The 27293-nt window shown below is 37.6% G+C and overlaps 1 protein-coding gene across 18 annotated transcripts in view; it reads right to left on the bottom strand.

Annotated features, from left to right (window-relative positions):
- Adam22 (ADAM metallopeptidase domain 22) overlaps window positions 1-27293 on the bottom strand; it is a 207373-nt gene that overhangs the window by 22992 nt on the left and 157088 nt on the right. For all 18 annotated transcript variants that reach the window (XM_051174550.1, XM_051174551.1, XM_051174553.1 and 15 more), the window contains exons 15-26: window positions 23738-23837; window positions 22027-22098; window positions 21724-21816; window positions 19580-19660; window positions 17293-17343; window positions 17014-17077; window positions 14402-14507; window positions 12844-12963; window positions 9093-9261; window positions 7088-7202; window positions 5681-5771; window positions 969-986 (exon numbers count right to left, since the gene is read on the bottom strand). In XM_051174550.1, coding sequence (XP_051030507.1) covers window positions 969-986; window positions 5681-5771; window positions 7088-7202; window positions 9093-9261; window positions 12844-12963; window positions 14402-14507; window positions 17014-17077; window positions 17293-17343; window positions 19580-19660; window positions 21724-21816; window positions 22027-22098; window positions 23738-23837 — 1080 coding nt within the window. The remainder of the gene's footprint in view (window positions 1-968; window positions 987-5680; window positions 5772-7087; window positions 7203-9092; window positions 9262-12843; window positions 12964-14401; window positions 14508-17013; window positions 17078-17292; window positions 17344-19579; window positions 19661-21723; window positions 21817-22026; window positions 22099-23737; window positions 23838-27293) is intronic.

Raw genomic sequence — 27293 nt, 5'->3', positions numbered from 1 at the left:
AGATAGTTACAGTTAAAGCCTTATAGATTTTAAATTATAAAATAAAGGAAATAGAAGAGTAATGATTAAAATTTTGATTTCTGAAAAACAATGAATCATGTGGCCAGTGTTTGAAAAGGTCTCACTATAATTATCATATCTATCCCTAAACTGCCACAGGCACCCAATAGGACAGGAGGAAATTTAAGCAGGAATCTGTGCAAATACTCTGAACGCAGAAGTGAATAGTATATGTGTAATACCTGGGCTGGTTTGATCAGTTTTCAAGATAACATTTTGGTTTTAGGTAGCAGCAGCAAGTAAGATTAATAATTTTTAAAAAGTGAAATGTCTATCTCAATAAGTAGTATGTCAATTTGGACAAAACTGGCAGTTCCTACTTTAAAAAAAAAATGAACACTGTGCCTCTTTTACAGCTTGCTAAATAGAGATCTTAAGGTTATGTTAAGTAGGTGTTTGACTTTCTCTATGGATTTTATGTAATACTAGCACAGGAAGCACAACAGCTCAGAAATGCTAACTATGAAAATTCCCTCTTTAGCTACATTTATGGTTACCAAATCATACAAAAATATTTCCTTACATAAAGAACATTGCAGAACATCCCTTAATAGGAACAAATGATAAATCTTGTAACTTATGAAAGTTATTACTACAACAACAATAACAAAAATATCTTCCCTTAGACAATTAGGTAATAAGACCATCATAAGCATGAAGGAAAGCCAATAAACCAATGTAAACAAACATGACAACTTAACATAAAGGAAGTCTGTTTTTGATGAAAAATTACTTCTATATACACAATGATATTAAAAATAAATTTAATATTATTTCAAAACCATAAAAGATCAAGATCATTATATATAAAAGACAAGATCCCACTTGAAACTGCATGTATGAATTCCAACAGTGATACAAAGGGTTAAACTTTCCAGTCATCTACTCAGATCACTGTCATCACATACCTCTGTTCTCGATAGTTTCTTTCATAGACAGAAGGGGGAAAACAAAACAAAACAAAAAAACATTAGTTATTTAGAGAAGCACATGAACATAGCATTAAAACAAACCCCAGCATTCAGGCAACCTCCTTCCCGACATGAATTTGAATTGTAAAATTAAAATGAGACCCATAAACAAAACTTCACCTTATCATAAGGAGAGATGACACGAAGGGTTAGTGACAATATTGTCAAACAACTGCCCATTTTAATTTATTATTTATTTATTTATTTTAAAGATTTACTTATTTTTACGTATATTTGTGTTTTGCTTGCATGTATGTGTCTATACTCTATGTGTGCCTGGTGCTCCTGGGGACAGAAGATAGTACTTAATCCCCCAGAAATGGAGGTACAGATGGTTGTGGCCCACTGTGCTTGAAATCAAACCTGGGTCTTCTGCAAGGGTATCAAGTGTCTTAACCACTAAACCCATGTTTAAAAGCGTAAGTTAGTTTGTAATCATTAAAGAGTAACTGTTTTCTCAATATCAGTTTAATTGTACCAAATATTCAATAATTATCTAGAGTCAACCCTACTATTTTTGAAATTATATTGATCTATTTTTCTTTATGTGCTTTTGTATTTTGCCTGTATGTATGTCTGTGCACTGCATGCATGCAAGCCTGCGGAAGCCAGAAGAGGGTGTCAGTTCCCCTGGAACTAAGAATTGAAAATGGGACCTCTGGAAGATCTATCTCTCCAGCATTGTCAGTTCTACTTTAAATATAGGTTTAAATATAGATATAGATGCATAGGTAGATAGGTAGGTAGGTGGATGGATGGATGGATGGGTGGGTGGGTGGGTGTGTGGGTGGGTAAATGGATGGATAGATAGGTGGATAATAGGTATATGCATAAATGACAGGTAGATATATGCATATATAGTTTACAAATATATATAGAGAGATGAAAGGTAGATTTAAATGAATGAATGTTGACTTCAATGAAAATTAATCAGATTATTTACATAAATTAACTACATTTTCATAGGAATAAGTCTTAATTTATTCCCACTGAAATACAAACATCCAACTATAGCTCCTTCTAAGAAGTCCAAGTAGGAGAAAATACAACCATGCTACAGCACTTTATTCATCATGTATGGTCAATAAAAAATGCATTAAAATAAAGGTGGTCTTTTACAGGTATTAATAACTTCTTTCTCAAGCTTCACACTGGATGTATTTGCTCATTTGACTGTGAGCTAAAATAAATTTATATGACTTCTCTAATAAACTAATTTTGTTTCGAAGCATGTGGTAATGTACTAGCAGTAAGTTTTTCAAAAGTCGCCAACTTTCTATTTTGATGTAATTGAATATTAATATTTTGAAGGCATATTAGAAAGGCAAGTGGCTAAGTCATCTAGAGTTCCATCCTTGACATAACGCTCTACATGACACCTTCACCTACCAGTCCATTCCATTAACTATAAGGTTAACAGCAGGCACATAGAGTGAAAGTGACAATTTAATATCCCGATCCACTGCATTAACTATCATATATGAGGGACATAAGCCTGGCATCTTTCTATGAAGTATATTTTACTTTTTCATGTCATTCTGGGACCTCAGCCATATACCTCCAAGTGGGTATTTTCTGTTTGCTATCCTGCACCCCAAGGCTTGGAGAAAGGATGTTACATTAGAAAAATTAACATGAAAATGGCTTCCCAGGTCCACAGTCTGTTTTCAACTTTAAACAATATACAAAAAAAAAAAAAACTGTTTTCATAGTTTAATTCCTCAATTAAAATTTTTATATTCTCACTCTATTTCTAAACATCCTGAGCTAGGTTTGGGGTACATGCCTTCAATCCCAACATTTAGAAGAAAGGAGGGAGATCTTTGTGAGTTCAAGGTCAGTCTGACCTACATAGTGAGTTTAAAGCCAGCCAGGGCTACAGAGTAAGACCCTGTCTTAAAAAAAAAAACAAATAATAATAATAATAAACACATCCTGAATAATTTTAAAAATTCTAAAACTTGGATCTTAGGTTTATGTCTAAGAAGGATACCACAATATGAACAAGATCTGTCTTTTTTCTTAATCAATCTGCAAAGTGTATAAATTTTGAAATGCTAAAAGACAAAATGTAAACCTCCCTAAAGAAAATAGGTAGCCAGGTGGTGGTGGCACACACCTTTAATCCCAGCACTCAGGAGGCAGAGGCAGGTGGATCTCTGGTCTACAAGAGCTAGCTAGTTCCAGGACAGTCTCCAAAGCAATACAGAGAAACCCTGTCTCAAAAAACAAAACAAACAAACAAACAAAAAAAAAAGAAAGAAAAGAAAAGAGGTAACTCTGGTAAGTTCTACAGAACAAAGGTTTTGGTTTCACGTTTTGCGAACAGTAACTCTTCCCAGGTTTATAAAAATTAAATATCCACCTGTATCAGTAAGTGGTAGAAATTCACACACTCTAGAACAACTTTCATGCTAACGAAACAGCAATGCTTGGGATAGGATGAGCTTCTGTGTCCTCATTAGAGAAGCTGAGAAAACAATGACTCCAAGACAGAGCTCATTTGCTTGTGGCATGAAGAAAGGCCTTCCTGACATACACACAATCTTACAAGTGCCTAAATCACAATTGAGCAGCTGCTACATCTGATTTGAGTGCTAGCTAATCTGGGCAAAGCCTGGTCTGATGTTGTGCGACCCTTCTCTAGGCTGTCCCATGTACCTGAGCCACACTGCCTCACTGTACTGTGTTTTGTTGTTAATACAGCCATCCAGAAGTGGCTTCCTGAATTATAATGATAGCAGCATACAAACAGTAAAATAATTGCTCTCCCTTTTCGTAAAATGCTTGCAGGGCTTTAATTTTACAAACAATTGATACATACACTTTTAAAGCTGTCTCCTCCGATTTGATTTCAAACCACAGTAGATGGTAATCATACTGCTCACTGTGAGTCAGTCACTACTTGGTATGTTTGTCATACAATAACCCACAGAACAAAGATGAATTTTTAAAAGGTACAGGGTAAATTTGAAATTTAAAATCTCTTTTAAAATTATTTATCTTTAATTATGTGTATTTGTGTGTGTGTGTACATGTGCGTGCGTGCATGCACGTGTGTGTGTGTGTGTGTGTGTGTGTGTGTGTGTGTGTGTGTTTTGAGTATGTACATGTGAGTACAGGAATCTGCAGAGGCCAGAAGAGGTTGTCAGATCCCCTAAAGCTGGAGATACAAGTGGTTTTGAGTCATCTGATGTTTGTGTTGGGGACTGAACTCTTAAAGAGCAGCATGCATTCTTAACTTCTGAGCCATCTCTATATCTATCCCCAAATCTAAACTATTTTAATTCCCGATTTCATGATCTACATTTGATCTACATGAGGGATTACACTGTGAAATGAGGTTAACATCTAGAGTGTAGGTCTCCCGAATGGAAAACCCTAGGCTGGGGCACTGAAGAGGACATTGCCAGAGACAGAAGGTTGAAAGATTAAAGAGAACTATTACAGTTTGGATCTGAATGTCCCCCAAACTTGTGTGTTAACTGTGTGCTCCCCATGCAGCAGGCTTAAAACTGGGGTCTTTAGAAGGTAATCAGATTATGAGAATTCTGACCTCATCAATGAACTGATCCATTTCAGATTCATAGCTCAGTTTAGGAAGCAGAGGGCTTAATGTGGTGAGCCCTTTCTTTGGTGAGCAGGTTTCCCCCTACCACGTTTGCCACCGTGCTCTTTTGCCCAAAGGGTCATGTTTTAGGGGGAACTTCTTAAATATAAGCCACACAAATCTTTCTTAGGTCCTCAGGTATTTGCACTAGCAATGAAGACCCAGCTCAAGAATGAAAGGTTTATACTACATTTAAGCCATAACATTAAATAGTTACTAGAATACCAAAGAAAACATTTTAAGTCTTCAAAAGGGAAATTTAAAGTATTGAATATATGTTTTCAAACATGTACTTGGCAGATGTCTGAGGCTATTAAATATTCAAAAGCAGATGACTCAATTTTTAAAAATTAAAACAAGAAATTATATGATAAGTTTGGAAGCTCAAGAAGAATTAGGCATCTGGATATTGCAGATGAAACTGAATTAAAAGCCCTGAATCTCACAAGAGTCTGTTCTTCTGTTCTTTACAGGAAGAAACTGGTATATAGTAATGGCTATTAGGACAAAGGGACTTTGCAATTAACGTGATGTATGGATGTAGTATCCATTCACTCACAATTAAGACAGATCTTAAAACAACATTCAATATTTTTAGAATAGGAAAAGAGTTGTTTCAAAATCTAAAATGTGATAAATTATCATTACTTCTAACCATACCAAGGGTGGGTAATCTCTGATTATTGGACCAGACTGACTTTCATTACAAATACAAAAGTAAAGATATAAATGTTTCCAGTTAATGCTTCATTGTGTGTGTGTGTGTGCGCACACACATGTACAATGCGCATCGCGCATGTGTGTGTGTGTCTGTATGCAAATGTGAGTGCAGGTACCCAAAGAGACTAGAAGATAGTGTCAGACCAATGGAATTAGAGGCACGTGAGTGTATGAGCCACCCAAGACTGGTACTAGGAATCAAAACTGAGTCCTCTACAAGAGCCATTGGCATTTTAACCACCAAGCCACCTCTCTAACCCTTAATTAAAATATTTTAAAGTAAATTTTTATAGTAATAATACTGAAAAATTTGACTTACTTATAACCCCAGGCAGTTATTCCTAATATGAGGGCCAGCACTAAAATGGTGCCAGCAATTATTCCTATTATGATATTAGTGCCGGCAACACCTAGAAGGGAAAACAAGGAGGAAAATCAGTGACATGAGCGAACATTGCACTAACAATATCATCTGATTTGTACACCAAGATTTAGCAGGTCTGCCCAGCCTGCCTGTTCTTCCAGGGATTTAAACAGGAATCAGTAAACTTGTATGGCTACTTCTAAGTAATGTCTTCTGAACAACTAGAGATCCAGGTACTATAAACACTCTCATATTTATGGGAGCAAGTGCCATATCACCATTTACCATTGCTACTTGATGACATCAAATTTTTAATTATTCTGGGGCTTTATTAGAATCATGTTACTAAGATTTAAGCCTGTGTAGAGGATTTCGATGAGTGCATTTGTTTGTTCTTAGCCTTGGGAGGTGAATACACATTGGGAATTGAGTATTATTCCACACAAAAGGAGACACAAGAATGAAATGACTTAATTGTGTACAGGAAATCTTTATCTCCAAAGGGTGAACTCTAACTGCCCACACTTAGCTTCCTCTTCTATTCTTGAGCCACTCATGTTATCAGAACTGCCTCTCCCTCCTGTCATGTCTCTATTCTTATCACCTTGGCCAATTACAGTGCTTCTATGCGCCTCAAAGTTTAGACCATAGAAATGAGATTCTATAGCAAAAACTTAAAAATCAACTCATTCTTCTCACTCAGCTCAAAAGTATGTAATTATCCATTTAAATTGATTATTTTTTATGTTATGTATATGAGTGTCTTGCCTGTAAGTATGTACAGTATGGGCATGCCTGAGGCCCTATGAGAGTGTCAGATCTTCTGGAACTGGACTCAATGGATAATGGTAATCCATTGTGTAGGTCCTGGGAACTAAACCTGGGTCTTAACCACTGAGACACCATTTAAAGTTCTTAATTTCAAAGAAATGTTAGAAAAGGCATGAAAGTTGGGTGAGAACTTGGTGGGAACAAGGAGGGGGTGCAGGGAGTGAGGGGAGGGTGAGGGAGCGTGGGAGGGATGAGTGTGACAGAATGTACTGCATACATGCATGGAATTGTCAAAGAATAAATTAAGGAAAAGATGCTAAGCTTTGTTCATGGCCTTGGGTAATTATAATACTTGAAAAAAATCTCTGAACTAGGACAGAAAAAGGTGAAGTCAGTAGGCTAAATTATACTCGGGTTGACAAATCTTTACAATTTAATGAAAATGACTGGTTTCACAAGGTAGACTCCCCCTCATTATGTAGATACCATTTATTTTGGAGTTATGATAAAACTCTCAAATATAAATGTCCTTACAAACACTTCTGTTTCTGTTATATATAAATATGACACAATACCACGTTAGATACCTACCGTTGCCAGACAGGGTGATGCCAGTCTTTGCATCGTCATTGTGAGGAAAGTGTATGCTGCAATCAGCACCTGTCCAGTGCCTGTTGCATACACATTTGAGCTCATTACTGCAAACCTAAAATCCAAAGGTGAGACAGCAGAAATGTCAGTTCTGTTACAGAGGAACAAACCCCGACTCATAATTACTACACACAGGCTTTGGTGTTATCCATAATGAATACCTCCATCCCGATTTTCCTTTTTTGCCATATATACGTTTGAGTTACCACAACTGAAAAACATGTCGGGGACTGGCAATGTGACTGTGGTTATAACACTTGCTATGTAAGCCTCATAACCTTAGTCAATGCCAGGAATCCATGTACCGGAAAGGAGAGAACTGACCCCTCCAAGATAGTATCTGACCAGCACATATCTCATGGTATGTATTTGTATACATACACACACCCCATAGACACATATAGCAAAACATTTTTGATTACATAGGATAATACCTCTGCATAACGCACAATTATTATAAATTATTTCTATGCTTTATATAATCTTACCCTTACTAATCTGACCCTTACTAATCCGTTAAACTAACCATTACTAGATAAAACTAGCATGTATTTAAAAATCACTAGGAGGGTGCTAAAAAACTGATTTCATTTCTCATTTCTTTGGCCCCACAGGAACTGTTTCCCGAAATCCTCCTAGTGATTACAAGAAGGAGAAAAAAACAACCCCTCTTACATTACAGGAGGAGTTATACAACTGCATTGTTCTCTTTCTTTTGAGATTTCCTGTTCTTTGGCAAACAGGAAATCTGGTTGGTTCTAAAGTGAAGAGACCTTTGCCTGGCTGCCCAAGCATGGTTCTCAAGGATATTTGATATCCATCATATGGATTGATCAGGACTGAAATTTCAAATTACAAAGCAAGGTCCTTTGCCTCAACTGGATAATGCAAGCAATTCCAAGATTCTGTAACACCAGCAAAAAGAAAATCACAGCACATGCTAACAGAAAAAAAACCAAACCAACTTCAAGTAAGGAATTCCTAATGAAAATGAGAAAACTGGATATATTCGTGGAGGACCTGTGTTTGGTGTTTAATTTAAAAAACAAACAAACAAGCACCTATGCTATTCAATACATAGGTCTGAAAGAACAGAATTAAAATGTCAAAAGTACCACTCTTTCTGTTCATCCATGAGCAGCACTTCCCCTGAAGACAGTCATTTCCAGGTGTGGCTACAACTGTTAATTATGGCCAATGCTGATGTGGCTTTATCCAGATGACCTAAGTAGTTAAATAAGTGGCTCACTTCTCTTTCCTCACTCCCCATAATACAGTTGGGTAGCTTGGTCTCCTTGTGGGACTTCTAACAGTGGAGTAGTGGCTGTCTTTGACTCTTTTGCCAGCTTTTGGAACCCTATCCCTCATACTGGGTCACCTTTCCCAACCTTAATGTGACTGGAGGTGGGGAGGTGGCTTAGTCTTACTGCAACTTGCTAAGCCATGTTTTGTTGATATCCATGGGAGTTCAGACCTTTTCTGAATAGAAATGGAGGAGGAAAAGATGGGAGGACAGAGCAGCTTGTGGGAGGGACAGAGGGAGGAGGAGACAGTGCAGTCAAGATGTAAAAACAAAACAAAGAAAGAAAGAAAGAAATTCACAATAATAATTTAAAAATCATTTAAAAATTCCGTTGTAGTTTGCTAAAATCCATCTCCTAAATCACTTGCAGAAAACTTGTCATCACACTGTGTGTCATTACTCTTAGCATAAGAAAGGAAGGCTGAAGAATTTGATTAGGAAAATTACCAGTTTTCTTATTCTCAGACTTTCTCAATTATACACAAAAATATTCAAGTATCTTTGATCAAGTTAGTGTTCTCATGCCAACCAGAAACACAGATAGTCATATTGTCCATAATTAAGCAGATATTACAGGATTATATATACTTCTGAAACACTGAAGAAATGGATGGTTTTCCAAGGTGAGGTTTTGGTACTTACTCCATTTCCTGAACAAACAGTGCCTGCTTTACTGCTCAAGCAAGTGCTGAAGTTGAAGGAAGCCACAGAAAGACATCTATGTTCCAAACACATCATCTGAGGGCCGCAGGGCGTCCCATCTTCCACGTAGCCAAGATCAACATCTTCTTCAAGCTTAACATGCCCACCACTAAAAATAAATTGGAAGCAATAAAGAAAATGGGATTCTATTAATTCACATTCATCTTGAGCATAAAACTAAAAAGCAGGAAATATTCCTTCTCTGGTCCTCTGTGATTTCATAAAAGCCAGTAGCCAAAGGGTGCTTAATTACTTGTTCTTTTGTTTCACTGAGATAGGATTTCATGTAGTCCAGGCTGACATCAAACTCTTAATGTAAATAAAACTGGCTTGAACTTTTGCTTCTCTGACCTCCAACTTCCATAAGCCAGGGTTACAGGCATACATCATCAACCCAGAAATATCTTGTAAGTGTAGGATGCAACAGAAACTTTTGATTTCTTTTCAGAGATAAACATATTATCTCTGAATTTAATCAAAATTTAATTTAACTTAAAACTAATTAGATAAACATAATTAAATTAATTTAAAATTTAACATAATATTTTGGTTGATCTTCAAGATGAGGTTTCTCTGCAGCTTTGGAGCCTGTCCTGAGTATAGAGATTAAAGGTGTGTGCCACCACTGCCCGACTTTTTTTTTAATTTAACATAATTTAAAATTATTACAAAAGGGGCCAGAACTGGGCTAGCTATCGCAGTTTAATAAGGATCAGGATAAACAAATAGGCCAAATAGGTGTTTATTCAGGGAGAAATAACTTACAACCTAGACAGATGAATACCAGCAAGTTCCATTGGATGCTCTCCTCTCCCTGTCTGGCAGCAAGAGAGCGTTCCCTAGCTCCTCCTCAGACCTAGTTCCACAGGTCACATCCGCCCCTGGCTCTAACCCCAATGGGCATGGTCAGTGCCACAAGCAGACAAAGTCAATATCTCACTACAGCTAGCTTTATTAATTTTCCCTGTATAACATGTGCAAGTCTGATTTACTAAGTAGGCTTTAAGATTTCAAATGTGTTTCAAATAAGGATTGGAACTGGATTTGATTTATAATACTCCCAAACATTGTGTACGTGCAAATTTTATTTGGGAATGACTAAACCACCGTAGTCATTGCTCAATACAGCATGATCACATGTTTTCTCTTATAATTTAATAAAATAGCAGCAAGAGTTGCAAGTGTATATGTATAACTAATATTTTCATATGACACCTTGCCAATGCTAACACAAAAATTTCTACATTAATTTTTATAAAAAATTATTTGTGCATATGGAGTCAAAAATATGAACTGGTATTTTGTATCCATGTGTTTGCACACGTGTGTCTGTATATGCATGTGGTATGAATGTGTTTATGTGTAGAGGTCAGAGGACAACGTACTGTCTTTCTGTAGGTATTGTCAATTAATTTCTCCATATACCATAAGAGAACTTATCTCTTCCCTTGATAGTTCTATACGTAATTTCTCCTTTTCTTATCCTTTCATAATAAACTTTATTTAATCAATAACAAATCTTGTACATTATTATAACTATGTAAATGCTATTTAGTTGAACAACTGCCATGATTAAACACTCATTCTCTGAATTACTTTTTGTCTTACAGTAGATTATTCTTTTCCTTGTTGGCTGTTTATATGTCTACTTTCCTTCGCATTTACTATCTTTAATACAAAATTAATCCGAACTCTCTGGCTGAATCCCCACTGAAAACACAGCTGAGCATCAGTTCATCTTCCCAGGGACCTCTCTCCTAGAGTCCTGCCAGCTCCTTCCTGGGGATAGCTCTCCTAGACTCCCACCAGCTCCCTCCTGTCTGCTCACTTTTGCCCTGTTCCTGGCACAGAGTTGGATCCCTCTCACTATCAGCCTCTGTGTGATGCTGTCTCTCAGTGGAAGACCCTGCTTGGTCTATACTTTGCCTTTCTTTACCTTTGTTTAATCTTCACTTTTATGGGGTATAATTGTTTAATGGGGTATAATGTTTGAAGAGAAGTATAGGAAAGTAAATTTGGGGAAAATTTGCATGCTAAAATGTCATTTTTCTAGTTTCAAAGTATATCTTATTTTAAAGAAAGGATTTTGTTATGTAGTCCAGACTTGTCTCAAAGTCATCCTCCTCCATCCTCAACCTCTGAGTGCTGGGATTAGAGATGTGTTCTAGGGGTCTGAGTCTGATGTGGCTTGGGTATAATACAAACTTTTAATTTTCAAATAGTTTTCCAGTGTCTTCTGATTTCCTGGATTACTGGTAACAAACCTTAAGCCACTCTAATTCCCAAGAGTCTTCTGTGGAAACTTGATGACTCTGCCCCACAATGCTCAATTCCCATAATGAAGTTTATATCTGTCTCTGATGTCACTGGTTGACAACTTCTCCATACTATCTCTCTGTTTTTCTTTATTTTTATTCCAATTGGTGAGTTTGTCCTCACTGTTCTCTTTTTTAAGTAAAAAACAAAGTTTACTTTGATTTTTTTTAATATTTGTAAATATATTAGTTAAGGTTCCCCAGGAAAATAGAAGCAATGAAAGATAGGTAGATAATAGATTGTAGGTAGGTAGGTAGATAGATAGATATGGACAGACAGATGAATAGATAGACAAAAAAGACCCAAAGGTAAACAGCTTCTTTTCTTTGTTGTTGCCCTACTCTAGGGAGACAATTTCAACCACCAAGCTTCACTTCTGCTGTTGTATTTTAATCCAACAGAATCTTTTTCTTACATAGTCTGTTTGATTAAAGTAGGACATTATATTTTCATTTTATGATAAAAAAAAGTCTCAAGGTTTTCTGTTCACTCTGGTTTTTCATGTTGGAGACGTTCTTTGCATGCCTGTCAGCAGTGACCAGACGGATGACTGAAACTTCCAGGGCATTCTCAGAGAGCTGAACCACTTCCACATGATCCTTCAACTTATAGGGATATTCTCTTTCACTCGCTGTGGAGACAAAGCCTGAATCTCCAATGAAAGGGTGGGCTAGCCCTGTTGTGACTGAGTCATGAAAGGAGTCTGGGAATCTGTACATTAAGCTCCTGTTTTTTCCTTTTCTTTCTCTCCCCAAACAGCCTTTTTCTGAAAAAAAAAAAAAAAAAACTTTCCTTGAAACTCACCTAAACCCTCATGGAACAGCAGAGTATGCTGTCAACTTCTCAGTCTTCTGAGACATTACCAGACATCTCAGGTTGGGTTTCAGCTTTTCCTCTTACTGAGCTATGAATTCAACTTTCTCAAAAGGCTCCCCTAAGTATGAGCCACACAGCCAGATGTGGACTGTTAATGCCTCTACTCCATTTTTGTACTTTCCTGAAGATATATTACTTCCAAAGAAAGTTAATTTTGTGGGACTTCAGAAAAAAAAAAAAAAAAAAAACCAGAATGAGCAGCCATGTGATGAGTAACTCTATCCAGAAGTCCCAAATGTTCATAGTGAGAAGGGAATGCAGGCCAAACCCTGGAGGATTCTACTCACCAACTAAACATAATTCCAGCAATGACATAACAGTCCACAAGCCTCTTTCTTAACAGCTTCTCATCCCTTTTCTGTTAGGATTTACTCAATCACCTTTATGGACTAGATTCAAATTCAGACTATGAACTTTCACATACACTGGAAACAGCAGCAGATCTGTGGTCTTGGGAACTAAAGTGACTAATTTGATCATAAAAAGGTTAGATAGTTACCTGCAGTTTAATGTTCTTCCCTGCTGTACAACTAATGTAGATGTGATTTCGCCATCAAGTTCTCCAAGCCTTGGGATATTGCCAATGTTGGTGCATAAAAGGTAACCACAAAGCACATCCCTGTGTTAACAGAGTATCGGTTACTGACATGATCTCTTCCCCAAGGATAAAAGGAAACTTATACTTTTGGAGGAATGTCTTCTGTCTTGTTAGTATTTATTATCTATCAGCTACATCAGTTATGTCATAAGAATAGCACAAGGTCTGTGACTGTGAGCGCTCAGAGGGGAACTGGGAGATCCAATCAGGAAATAATTGATGCAGAAAATGTTTTCCAAATGGGCCTTGAAAAATGGATGATTCTCTCACTGGTGTTGGTGTAGATGTAAGAACTACTTCTAAGGAATGAGTAGCTCAAACAAACACATTAACATGGGGCAGGGTGCTGTAGGTCTTAATAATAGTAAAATTTGCTAGAATTTGGGAGATCAAAGGAGGAAAGAAAAAAAAAACCTGTGGTTTGGCACAAATCATGGAAGATGTGCCTGGTTAGGTTCTTCTTGCTTCTTGTTCCTCTGTCCCTTTTGAGACAGGGTCTCACTATGTAGCCTTGATCTGGAACTCACTGTACAGACACAGAGATCCACCTCCCTCTGCTTTCCAAGTTCTAGGATTAAAAGTGTGCACTACTGTGCCTAGCCTGGGATTCCATTTTATTTGCTAATTAAGATCACAGGCTTTCAGCAGAAAAATCAAGAGATCATTGTGATACCAGAATACCAGATACTAATTCCTTAGAATTAGGCATAGATACTGATATTGCCTTGGTTGCCTTGTCTATAAATCAAGAGGGCTGTCCCAATGTTTAAGTGGCAGGCTTATTAAAGTGAAATAAATACACAATGTGTATTCACTATATGAGAAGCACTACTGTACTAATCAGCTACGCAGAGCCAGTGAAATTTGAGCAAAGAATTGACATATTCAAAAGGACATAGAATAAGATTATTCTGGTAACAGGATGCTTGAGAAATGTCAGTTAAGAAAACTCAAGAGATTCTTGGAGTAGTTAAATTATTGGACTCAGCTGTTCTAATAACAATGGAAATGAAAGGATTAATTCATAATAAATGGTAGGAAGCAACGGGGAAAAACAACCACGATTCATGACTTGACATTGGAGTCAATTATTCTTATCTACATGGGACAATGAAACACTTAGATATTTAGCAAACACAAGAGAGGTAGTTAAGAAAGGTCAGAGCTAGCTAATCCACTCAACATATAGGTGATGGCTTTATTCTTCCTCAATCTTAGGATGCTGGCACATCCTGTCTAGGTGAGAAAGTGTAGCAACTATAAGGATAACTTAGACCCCTAGGCAAGAGGTCCAGGTGCATATCAAGAATTGGGATCATTTGTGATGATGAGGCTCTGGGAAAGAATGAGAACAGTCAAGATAGCATGTTTTATTAGCACCCAAATAGGAACATTCCACTTGGAATTTACGCTTGTAAATGGAATGAAGGATGAAGTCTGGGCTAGCATCAGTTTTCACCGTTTGTTGCACTGTATCCACGTGTCTTTATCTTTTCCACAGTTGCCCTTCTCAGTCCCCTCGATGTTCAGCTTTTCATAGCAGTACTTGTCAGATGCTGTTACCTCTGCAGCAGAACAGAATTTCCCATCAGTGATGGAGTGAACTCAGGAGCTGTTCACAGGTCTGTAGCAAGGGAAGCTGCAGTTTAAAGCCTTGCTCGCTATGGTGTTATCAATGACAAAAACAAAAATTGCACCATCACTTATAAAAGGTGTACCATATCACAGACATGGCTTGGGTGCATCTTCCATGAAACCTTATTTAAAATAAGAAAATAGGTATATTCAGAACTTTGAGAGGAGTTAGGCTACAGACTATGACAATACGCCCCAGGATCTGACACTAATTAGGAGATGGTGCTATCCTTGAACACATATTTTAATCTCAATACCGAATGCATGAGTCTCAATCAGAAACATTATTACTAAGGAGGGCAATATTATTCAAATAGCTACACAGTACAACCAGATTCAAGAAATGGCATAATTTCACCTTACTTACTAATTCTTAACTGCCATAAAAAGGAAAAACTTGTATTTTGATTTGAGATGAGATTGGGTTCGTGCTAAGTCTCTGAAATGCAAAGACCATTTTAAGGTATTACATCATCTTTGCAGGGTTTTGATCTTTTCTGAAGCTAGCGTTGGCTATCAAAGTCACCTGCAAGAACAAAATGATTTTCCAGCCAAGAAGGGGGGATAAGCCCGTTGTTTTGGCAATCCAGAGATGGAGGCAGGAGGATTAGGAGTTCAAGATCATCCTCCTAAATTGTATAGGAGATTCAAAACCAGCCTATGCACATGAGATCTGATTTCAGAGAGACAGAGAGAGACAGAGACAGAGACAGAGAGAGAGACAGAGAGAGACATAGAGGAACAAAAAGTAATGAAGACTTTTGTAAACTAATCAAATGATAGTTGGTGACACAAGTATTGCTAATCCAAAATCTGAAATGCTTCCTGTTCCAAGACCTTTTAAGAACTAAAAATATATCATATGTAGAAAAGTACATGATCTACACTGAAGATATGGCACAATGAATAACAACATACTGTGAAAGTATGAGAGCTTGGGTTCAAATCATGTACAATGCCACATGTGAACATGCATGTGCCTGTGACCTCTGAGCTATGGGGAGTAGAGGCAGGAGGATGGCCAAGGCTTGCTGCCTGCCAGCTTAGCTGCTGGTCCAGTGAGAGCCTGTCTCAAGAGGATAAGATAGACAGAGTAATGGAGTTGTACACTTGATGTCCTCCTCTGCCTTTTGTGCGTACACAGGCATGCACACCTGCACATACATATGTGCAACACACACATTCACAGAAAATAATTAGAAAAGTCCATGTCCTGATCTAATATAAGAAGTCTCAGTAAAAATGCAGGTGTATTAAAATGCTAAAAGTACTACATAAAATTATCCTTAGGATATCTGTGTATACATAAAACACAAATGAACCTCATGGTTAGACTTGGGTCACATCCCCAAATGTATTCCCTGACATGAAATTTCACAATCTCACACACTTCTGGTACCAGGCATTTCAGAGACATGCATATTAAACAGTAGCTAATTGCATACAAACCGGCATGACTACATTTTTTCCCCATTCCAATGCTTCTCAAGTGACTCAGAGAATACATGCTCCTTTCCTAAAGGGTTGTAACCACTACCTCTGATATCTCATGATTATGATTCATTTTATAGTTTTTCCTAGTATAAATCATCTTGCAAAAGAACTTCGAATAATACAGACAGTTACATGTCTGTAACTCCAGCACTTGGGAAGCCAGGCAAGAAGCTTATAAATTCAAGGTCTAACTGGCCAAGATATATAACTAGGCTACATACTAACACACTGCCTGAAAAATATTTTTTAGGGAGTTAAGAACAAAAACATTTTCCAAAAATATTGCCTAGAAATTCTGGAGAAAATAGACAAAACAACATTTAAATTAAAATTTAGATTTAGCATAATTTAAATACTATTATTTAAATATAAATGTTAAGATAGTATACTTTAAAACAGACAGATTTTGAAGAGGGCAACAGTAACATTTCTGTCTTTTACAAGACAGCTACCTCAGCAGAAGGTCACTCATAACTACAAAAGCCAGTTGTAGTTTAAAGAAGATAGTAGACCAGGAAAAAGCAACTCTAGTTAAAATTCTTATGTCTAATGCAAGGATACCCTAGCCAGGGACCATGCCCATCCCATATGGCTATACCAGGGCCATGTGAGATCTTTTGTTCAAGGGCACTCAGCTGAGGAGCTGAAATCAAGTCTGCTCTATTCTCCAAGCTGTGCACCAGGTGGGTTTGCCTGCCTGGCAGCAAAGGCACCTTCTGTCTCATCCACATGCACTACCAACTAGCCAGAATTGTGGGGCCGTGGCTTCTCAAGGAAGGTGCTTTTCTCTAATTTCTAGAAAAGTGTCTCTCCCCTATCCAGAAGTGGTTTTAAGAAATCTCTACTTATTAAGTATTAACAATTCACTTCTAGTCCATATTCCCTTAAAGGAGTGTGACAATACTGTGTAGAAAAACAATCAAGCTACATGACTGAACTTACTTTGCCCCCAGATGTATTTGCATTGTCTATCTCTTGTTTTACACCTTCCTCCAAAGCAAATTCCCTAAAATGAGAAAATGAAATTCCATCAGTGAAAACAATGTCTGCTGTGCTAGACACAGAAAAAAGAACATACAGTTGGGAACCAGCCCATCAGTGTGGTCATCAGAATTGATTATGAATCACTCAAACTGATCTTCTTACCGACATAAAATTTCAGCATTTCATTTCTCTCCTGCTGGTGCTCATGGAAATTTTAGGTAAAACTGAGTGGCCTACCTGAGTACCATCACAGGAATACCCATCCATTTTATGCACATTGGGGGCACACTAGGAAGAAAGAACAAACTGTCACCCAAATGTAGAACAAACACAAGGCTGATTCAATCCTGTTAATGTTCTCATTTTATAAAATTATTTGATAATACACCTAGTGCTGTAATGTAAGAAAAGTAGTATGCAAGAGAACGATGCCACAAGACAGGGTTCAAGCAGAGGGTTTTTTTGGGAGGGAGGGATCACATAAAAGGGAAAGGGAGGGGGAAGACCAGCCTCAAGGAAACTGACCTCCAGGGACAGAAGCAGCAGGAGAAAGGAGAGAAGAAAGGGGGGGAGAGAGAGGAAAGAGGAGAATTGAAAGGGAGAGAGAGTGGAACAGAAAAAGGGAAAGAAAGAAAGAGAGAGAGAGAGAGAGAGAGAGAGAGAGAGAGAGAGAGAGAGACAGGGATGGGAGGTGGGCAGGGCCCTTTTAAAGGGAACATAGTGAAAATGCATAGGTGGTGCAGTTGAGGGCATATCCTGTCAGAACCCCAAGGACAGGACAGTAGAGATGCCTGAATACTAACACCTAGTCCCTTAAACTACCTATAAATAAAAAGCAGAAGATTAAAAGAAGGTATGAGGAAGTTTGTTGAGCATCACTTTAAAAATATAACATCTACCCAAGGCAAAAACTGATTAGCAAAGAACTTACTAGAATGGTTCAGTGGCTAACGTATTTATTAACATATGCTTCATTCAGACACACAATTACTTAGAGAAGAAGACCGGGCTTAGGACAAAAGTGAGGAACAGGCCCCCATCAGTGAAGCCAAAAGTAGAGTTTCTTCCCTTTTGCCACTAGGAGCAATACAGCCTTTGACTTAAGATGCTGGAAGTATCTTAAGTATACAGTATCTTAAGTATACAGTAGAGGAAAGCAGGACAGGAATATGGAGACAAGATCAACTAAAATGAAAATCTACTATGGACTCATTCTGTTAAAGAATTTTAAAAATAAAAAAATTTTTTTTACAAGAAAGAAAAATGGGGAGGAGTTTGAAGGGAGGGGAAAAGACTCATGTCGCCTCTGCTGTTGACTTTTGAAAAGAATGTCATACTTCATCATGCTTTTGCTTTGAAGCAACTTAAAATTTGTAGTCTGATGATGATACAACCAGCCATATACAATTCAAGACTGCGGTGAGAGAAAAACATGTAATTATATAGTCTCTTGGGGAAGATGGCCAGTGTAAAAGGACAGAAAAAAAGATGTGACAGAGAAGCTACCCAATGCAACTAGCTTTACTCCTAGACATTCATCTCTACCCTTTTCTATAAAACCTGAAGTTTAAGATAAAAATAAAAGGAAACTACAGACACATTATTTTCTGCTTCTTTATTTTTTGTCACATAAACTTCCTCATATCATTGATATATGATTTTACAGATATCATTTACAAAGGATGCAACATAATAAATGAAGCTAAGAGTGTACTAGAACAATCCCCTATTTAAAAATCCTATTTAACCTAACCCAACTGAGAATCTCTGTTAAGCATGGAATTAAGATTGTTAACAAATTCCTGCTTATTTATAATCACACTGATGTAGTATACATATACCTAAGAGCCTTTGTGGTAATTATTATGTCCATATTTCCAGAAGGCATTGGCTTGAAAGAATGCTAATTACATAGTAAAAGGGGAGAATGCTCTTACATAAAGATCTCTCTGTATCCTTTAAAATCAATCTTTTTATTATTATAGTTATATCACTATTTAATCCGTCTTCTCTGAAGAATGATAGCAGCTCTTGCCCTGCTATGTATGAATATCCGTTTCTATGGTTTTGTTAAATAAAACACAAACAATACAAAACACAACCTTCTCTCCTAGTCTTGTGTTACCTGGTCACAGGGAAAGTGCAAGATGCCCTTCATGATCAGGGACCTACCTTGTCCCATTTTCAGGGTTTATTTATTCAGTCACAACACAGAAAGCAGGTGGTTATGTTGTCTCTTTGTTTCTTAGTGATGGCATTTGAGATTTTGCAAAGATAATAATAAAAAAAGAAGCTAGCCAACAATGAAGCAAATGTAAGAGCTGGACATGTATCTTGATGGTTGAACATTTTCCTCTTTCATACACAGGCCTTGGTTCTATGCCCAACCCCCTTCCCCCACACGGAGGTTGATGTGACATGACAGAGACAAGTGACATCTTGCCCCGTTTTTCTTGGAACAGACCAAAGATGTCCCCACTTTCCCTGAAATTATCCTGTATAGAGTATTTTTTGTATAGGTTACCTGGCTTGAATTTCCTGAACATATTTCACGAATATCACAATCGTTGACTGCCTCTCGGCACACAGTCCCCAGAGGCTGAAACTGAAAAGAACATCACTCAATGTGCAAAACTGTGAAAAGATTAAAAAAAAAAAAAAAAACCTCTCATAGTCCCATTAAAAAACCTCTCATAGTCCCATGAAAAACACTTAAATTATTTTAGGATGACAGTCTGCACAAAACACAGTTATTGAACAAACTGCTATTTTAATAATTGTAAGACAGTTTCTCATAGGTGAAGTAACTTCCATAGTCACCACACATTACAATATCCTGGATGGAGAGGGCTTCAAGGAGAACGCTCCAGGAATCCTTGCCAAGTAATCTGGATTCCACTTTATCCTTCTTTCTTATTTACACCTAGTGTACAGCTTTTGCATCTGCTTAAGTTACATTTTGGACCACATCACAATTACTTCCCAGGAAAATGTTCCTCCCAAGTTTTCCTTTCCATCCCCGGACTCATCTCTACATATATCTTTTACTCTTCTCTGATTTTCTGTTATTAGCACCTCTGGACAAGTGTTATCAGAGGCTTGTTTGCGCTTCTTGGTTTCCAAATAGCTCAAATACTTCTTACTCGTGTGATGCTGTGAAATCAATCTTGAGCCTCACTGGACTTATAGATGCAATTTAACTCCTTGGACCATAGTAGAACAGGGACATGTAAAGTTGTCAGAAGCTCCCTCACTTTACCCCTCCCTTTTTTCCTTTTAAAGCTGTTGATATTGGGAACTGGATCCATCTGTGTTTGTGCTTCACTCAATAAAACATGCCCAGGACCCTATTCCCCGACCCCCTGGTCAGAGCCTTCCAGGCACTTGAGCCGAGAGAGAGAGCATCTGAATCACATATGGTTTAACCTCCCCTTGAGGAAAGTGCTTTCAGAGACCCCGCAGAAAACAGCCAGAGATGCAGCAATGCAGTGGAAACAACAGGGACCACTGCTGGCAGGGCTGGGGGTCAGCAGGCAGCCACCTTCCTCTGAGCCAGCCTCTGCAGGTAGCAACCTTAGATCAGAACAGCTCAACTGTCAAAGTTAGGATGACCATGCCAATTCCAAAAGTGTGCCTGTGGGTGTTATCTAAGACAGCGGTATCAGGCTGGGGTGATTTTGCCCCAAAGGAGACATTTCAACATCTGGAGACATTCTTCTAGAATCTAATGATTACAACCCAAGGATGCTGCTAACATCCTACAAAGCACAAGGCAAACCCTGATTACAGACAGTATGTCTTATTCTTATCAGGACAAGCATGTTGGTGGCAGCTGGGAAATCCAGATTTAAGATGACACTAGCCAAAAGTGCTTAGCCCATAGAGGGACAGCTGCCATGAAAGTTTTATGTGCTACCTTCTTTTAACCCATTAAAGCTATCCAATCAGCAAATAATCATTGGAAGTACCTCCATGTTCAGATAGCCACTTAAAACACATGTGCTGATAATCTATACCAACTACTCTACAGGTACTTGGCTCAGCTCCATAAAAACATAAAATAGAGATAAATAGGTCCTAAATCTCAGAAATAACAGAATATGATGTATGAGGACAAGAAAAACAATTCTTTGGGAGTGCTATACCTTAAGTAACTTTTAATTTTGATCTAAAAGTTTAAGTATTTGGAGGTCGGTCTGAAGAGGCTGTGGGAAGGATGGAATGGGATAGGAGATAAAGATCCACTCTCATCTCCATGTCAACGCAGTATGTTCTTGCCTGAAGCATTCCTATTGATCCCTAAGTGGCTAACACTGAAGGATGGACCAAGACACACAGCAAGAAAAGAATTGTTGAACCTCTTCAATTCCAAGATTAGTTTACCCCTGTTTCTCTTTAAGGAGTCAGGATGAGGAGGGTGGCCTCTGAGAAGTAACAGGGTTCAAGCCCCAGCTCTCTCACTTACTGGTTTAAGACACTGGGTAAGCTACTATTATATGAGAATGCTAACAAAGCCACACTTCAGGAGGCTTCAGGAGGATCCTATAACCACTAGGACTTTAGTCATTTGCTGTGTGTTAGACAGGGTTAGTAGGTTATATATACTTAAGCTGACAGCTTAAGCACATCTCCCTTCCAACCTTTGGCCATTATCGGCCAGTGACTTACCTTGCACTTCTTACAACAGAGGCCATCACTGCACTGAGAGTCCTGGGTCAAGGTGCACTTCTTACAACACTCTGCTCCTTCAAGGGCGCATTCCTAAGGAATATCAGCAGTTGCGAAACCCTCGAAAATGTCCTTTTCCCCAAAATAGTTTCTAAAGTAAATACTCAAACTCACAATGACAATCATTCATTCATAAATCCTATAAAATTTCTACATACAATGCTCAGTATTATCTCAAGGGGGCAGAGTTAGAATGACCCCTAGCTACCTAAAACCTGTCTTCAAAAATGACAGGGGACTTACCGCAGTGGTGCCACAGTCACACTCCTCTCCAGTTTCAATGAAGCCATTTCCACACTCAGGAGGATCGAGAAGCTGTGGGAGGAAAAACATGAAGGGGCTGAAATGGAAACATCAAAGACCCCAAGGGCTGCCGCCACAGCAACACACACTGCCTGTATGCTGTCCACTCCAACCACATTTTTATTTACTTTAAACTAAAAAGTACAGCTTTAGAACTTCGAACTTTAGAAGATCAATTCTGATTTCTATTTTAATATTCATTTATATTATATAATATGGACACCAAGAAGGGTCTGGTGAATGTCACCAAATAAATGACCCAGCCATTGAGGAAAACCAAGCCAGTTTGACATCCGAATACCCATTTCGGTGAGAAAGCAGGACATTTGGAGTCCGGAAGCCTAGACTAAAGTCTTAGCACGGGGTAGGATAGTACTTAACAACACAACACATTTGGTGTGTAGGAGGTGCTGGATACAATAGTAATAAAATGCAACACAACACAACACAATGTAAGAAGACACAAAATGATACAAGCAACATAGTAGAGATTCCTACCTGAAACATGAACAGTAATAGACACTGTCCATATAATTAATCAGCTGTCTAAAATTACCATGATTATCATGTCTAATCACTTGTGAAAATCCAATTATAATTATTTTTCTATTTGCTACTACCCTGTTAAGAATTATCTTTGCAGATCTGGAGAGGGTACTTGGTGGTTAAGGGCACTTGTTGCTCTTGTAGAGGACTCAGGTCCATTTCCTAGCACTCAAATGACAGCTCACAATTATCTGTAACTGTAGTTCCAGCATTCTGGAACTCTTCTGGACTCTTCAGACACCAAGCATGCATGTGGTTCATATACATACATGCAAGCAAACACTCATAAAAATAAAATTAAAAATAAAATTATGAAGGGAACATTTTTTAAATCTATACTAAGGAGGGGTGCTTTCATTTCATCTTTTAAGGTTTAATTCTCTCGATTTCTCAGTCTCTGCCTGCACTTGTGTGTGTGTGTGTGTGTGTGTGTGTAATGCACTGGACTACCGATGCCTTCAGAGGCCAGACACACTGGATCCCCTAGAGATGGAGTTACATGAAGGTGTCAGCCACACAACAGGAGACTAGTAGGTGCTCTTAACTGCTCTTTGAACAAAGTTACTTTTAGATTAGAAGTTGATCACACAATTACTATGCCCATGGACCAGTTGCATATAACCATAACTACAGCCATTAACACAGATTTGCAGAGAGTTGTAACAAGTAACTCCTGTAATTAAAGCAATTTTGACCTACCAAGAGGAGATTTTTGAGCCCATTTGACCTTTGGACTTTCATCATTTTTTTTGTCTTTTGAATATAATTTATCCTCTGATGATATGCAACATTAGCACTCAGGAATTACTAATAGCTATGTAATATTCATTGAGAAGTTAGCCAAAGTTTTCACATAACAGAATAGAAATACAAGCCCATGCTTTTTTAACTAGAAAGGGTGAAAGAAAACAGCACAAACAAACCCCCCACTCATTTCTGCCTGCTAGCTATACCATCAGAAATACCCCATTTGTCCCAGATTAAAGCTGGTCTTGAAATGAAGACATATGCCCATCAGGCCAAATTTAGATTCAGTAGATAAAAGTTGGTGTTTATGAAAGTGTGGAATGATTCATAAATAATAAGTCTTGACCACACTTATTACCTTAGAAGGCTTGTTGAACAGGCAGGCACCACCACCACTATTCAGGAAGTCATGATACTCCTCAATATTGCACTGAGTGAACTTTTTAGGGAGATAATAGCTGTAAGAAACAGGAAGTGAATTTCTCGGTACAGTGTTAGTATTCCTTGTTTAATTGCTAGACATAAATTTGAACAGTGTTAAAAATCCACATCCAAGTCAACCATTATATTTCTAAACTTTTCATTTAGCAATGTGTAGTGGCTATTGGTTGTTCATTTATTTGCATATGAATTAAAAGAAAGATAAGCATACAGCACCTATGATTTACATCAAAGACAATAAACAACTACTTCATACTGAATGAATAACATACAACTAGCTACAACTCAAACATCAGGCAAAATAACTGCCTATAATTTACAATATGTGTCAGGCCATAAAAGCTAAGGAAAATCTAAGGGATTGTTCCAGTCTGAAGGTATATAAAGAATTTAAACCTAATATGATGTCTCATTCTGAAACTTCAGGTGTAAATGACATTTCTGATATATGGGTCAGTCCTGAATGTGGGGAACTACACAACTTTCCTGGCTCTTCTCTGGCTGGGTTGGAGGGTTCCTATTATAGGAAATACATCCAAAGGTGAGGGCGACTGAGCACCAAACTAGCAACATATGATTCAGAGTACTTATAGGATCTTTTCTTACTAATCTTGGAACATTTTTTAAAGTTTGAAATTGTTTTAAAATTATGTAACAGGAAAACAGAAATAAATTATACAGAGGAAAAAAGAAATACGATGATGTAAGAACTTAGAAATGTACATTAAGAATCCTCAAAATACACACACCTTTGGATCAATAATTCCTGTTTTTTAGATTTTTTTTCTTACAAAAACAGTTAGCTATATGCACAAACATTTAAAGTGGCATAATGTATAATAGCAAAGAACATGAAAGTAACACAAATGATGACGAATAAGAGGATAGCCAACCAAACTCTTGACAGGTAGCCAGACTAGAATAGCATAGAGTTATTAATAGTCACAGTTTTGAAGAATTGTTAGGGAAATGATGGCTGCTCAGTGTTAACTGTAAAGTGAATATTTATATATCTAGCAGGAGCCAAAATCTGTAAAATAATAAAAATAGAAATTTAAAACTTAATTAAAATGTAGTAACTTTTAAAAATCAACTATGAATACCTCTGGAGAAAGATGTCAATTTTATTTTTATATTCTCAAAAAATGTCTTATCTTGAAATTTTACTTAAAAGGAAAAACAAGATAATAACAAATAGCTTTTATTTATTTTATTTTTTGAGAAGGGTTTTACTAAGTAGTCCATACTGGCTTGAACTGACAATCGTATTTCCATCTCTCCAGTGGCAGGACCACAGCTGCCCCCACTGTGTCTAGACAGTGAACACATATGATTTCTCCTCTCTCTCCAGCCTTCAAGAACTTGTTTCTACCCATAGTGTTACTTCTTTCTAGCATAGTAGCTAATATTTCATAAATTAACTACTATAATTTATTATATGCTGAAACTACTTTTATTTTTTTACTAAAATGCATCCCAAATAAAATTGTAGCAGGTATAAGTCATCTAAACTATTCTAATTCCTTCACTCCCCTTTTTCCTAAAAAGACAAACTATTTTTAACATGAAAAGATTCATCTTCTTCCCTTTTTCTTTCAGAGATCTTACAGGTTCCCTTTAGTCTATCCTACACATCTCTGCCAGATAACCCATTATAAGAAAGGCTTCCTCCAAGTTCCCTGTTTCTTCTACTGCTCGACACTACATTGGCTCCCCGCTCAACCTTGGATGTCAAAGTCTTGTTTAAGTTAGCCACAGCAGCACACACCTCAAATCCCAGACCTCAAGGAGTAGAGGCAGGAGGATGATGAATTCAAGGCTGGCTAGGGGTACATGGGACCCTGCCTCAGGGTGTAAAACAATCTATTGTGACTTTAGTCCTGCAAATGTACTCACTAGGGTCACAGCCTTGCCAAGAATCCTACATGCTGTACAATAGGAAACCAGAACCATTCCTCAGCCTTCAGCAGTGATGGGAAACAAATTTTCCACACTTTCAACAGTGAATCTGTTTTATATATCAACGGTTTAAGGATGTAGGTCACAGAAGTTTGCCTTCCATTTTGTACGAACTGCATTCAACACATCCTTCAGTTACTTGGTAGTATTGATTTCAATCATGTTTCCATCATTAGCAGTGCCAACGAACTTCAGGAACCAAATGAGAGGGCATGTACTTATGGGGTATCAGGTGATGCTGAGCAGCAGGGATCAAATTAAAGAACCATAGCAGGTAACACTTATACAAATGGGCCTTCTCTAGAGTGTGTCCATTTAAAGGATGGAGAATTTCAAGGAAAAAGATATCTATCCACCTATCTTAAGTGATTTTTCTGTAATTGTGCTTCATACTAAAGGGATTGTCTATTTAATGTCACTAATTAAAAATAATCAGATATACTAAATACAAATTTTGATACAAAGTTCCACTGTTTAGTTCTGGGTGACCTGAAACTTTCTATGTAGATCAGGCTAGCCTCCAACTCACAAAAATCTAGCTACCTCTATCTTCCCAGTACCAGGATTGAAGGCATGTGCTATACCTCGCTTATATTAAATAAAACCACTAATGAAAAAGGTCCGCACATGACATATATTAATAACTGGAAAACTGCAATTACAAAATTTATCATTAATGATATATAAAGAAAAATGTTTAAAACACTTTATAAACATGTTTGTATGTATACTTCCTACCATCACTTACTGTCTGTCCTTGTTATCTGTAGAGTTCAAAATTCAAACTGAACCAATAAATATTTACTGGACATCAAGTTTAGTTAAAGAGGTATGAGGTAGGAATAAAAAATAGTGAAAATATAATTCTTTAAGCATGTATGACTAAATGTTTAAAGGGGTAATGTGTATAGAGAATTAAATTGTAATTCAGGGAACACTGTGAAAGACAGCTGAGGTGGTAAAGCACCTGCTGCAGAGGCAAAAAAAGACCGAAAAGCTGAGCCAGCAGCAAATGCTGAGGCCAGCAACATCCATCTGTAGCTAGCACTAGGGGATATAAGGTAAATCCCTGGAGGTGGCTAACCAGCCAGCCTAACTGATGAGCTCCAGGTTCAATGAGAGAGCCTATCTCAAAGAAGAAGGCAAAGTACAATAAAGGAAGACAGCCAATGGTGACCTCTGGTCTCCATGTTCTCATGTATACTTGGGTGTGAAGACCAGCACACACCTACACGTATATACACTACACACAAAAAATATCATGCATCAGTTAAAATCATGATAAAACTCAAAGATGGCTAGAAATGTGATTGGATCGAGAAAACAGAGGAAGACATTCAAAAGAAAAAAAATAGCTTAATTGGGAAATCAAAAGGAGTTGGAAATTAAAATATAATCATAATAAGCAAATTTGGAGAAGCTAAAAGTCCATGAGGATTATGATAAGAAAACAACAGAAGACTAGGAAATGAGATGGTAAATGAGAATGAAGATATGGATAGATAAACCATCTA

Source organism: Phodopus roborovskii, unplaced genomic scaffold (assembly GCF_943737965.1).
Source record: "Phodopus roborovskii unplaced genomic scaffold, PHOROB, whole genome shotgun sequence".
NCBI lineage: Eukaryota > Metazoa > Chordata > Mammalia > Rodentia > Cricetidae > Phodopus > Phodopus roborovskii.
Note: the sequence above shows the minus strand (reverse complement) of the source record. Positions and strands in the feature narration are given on the sequence as shown.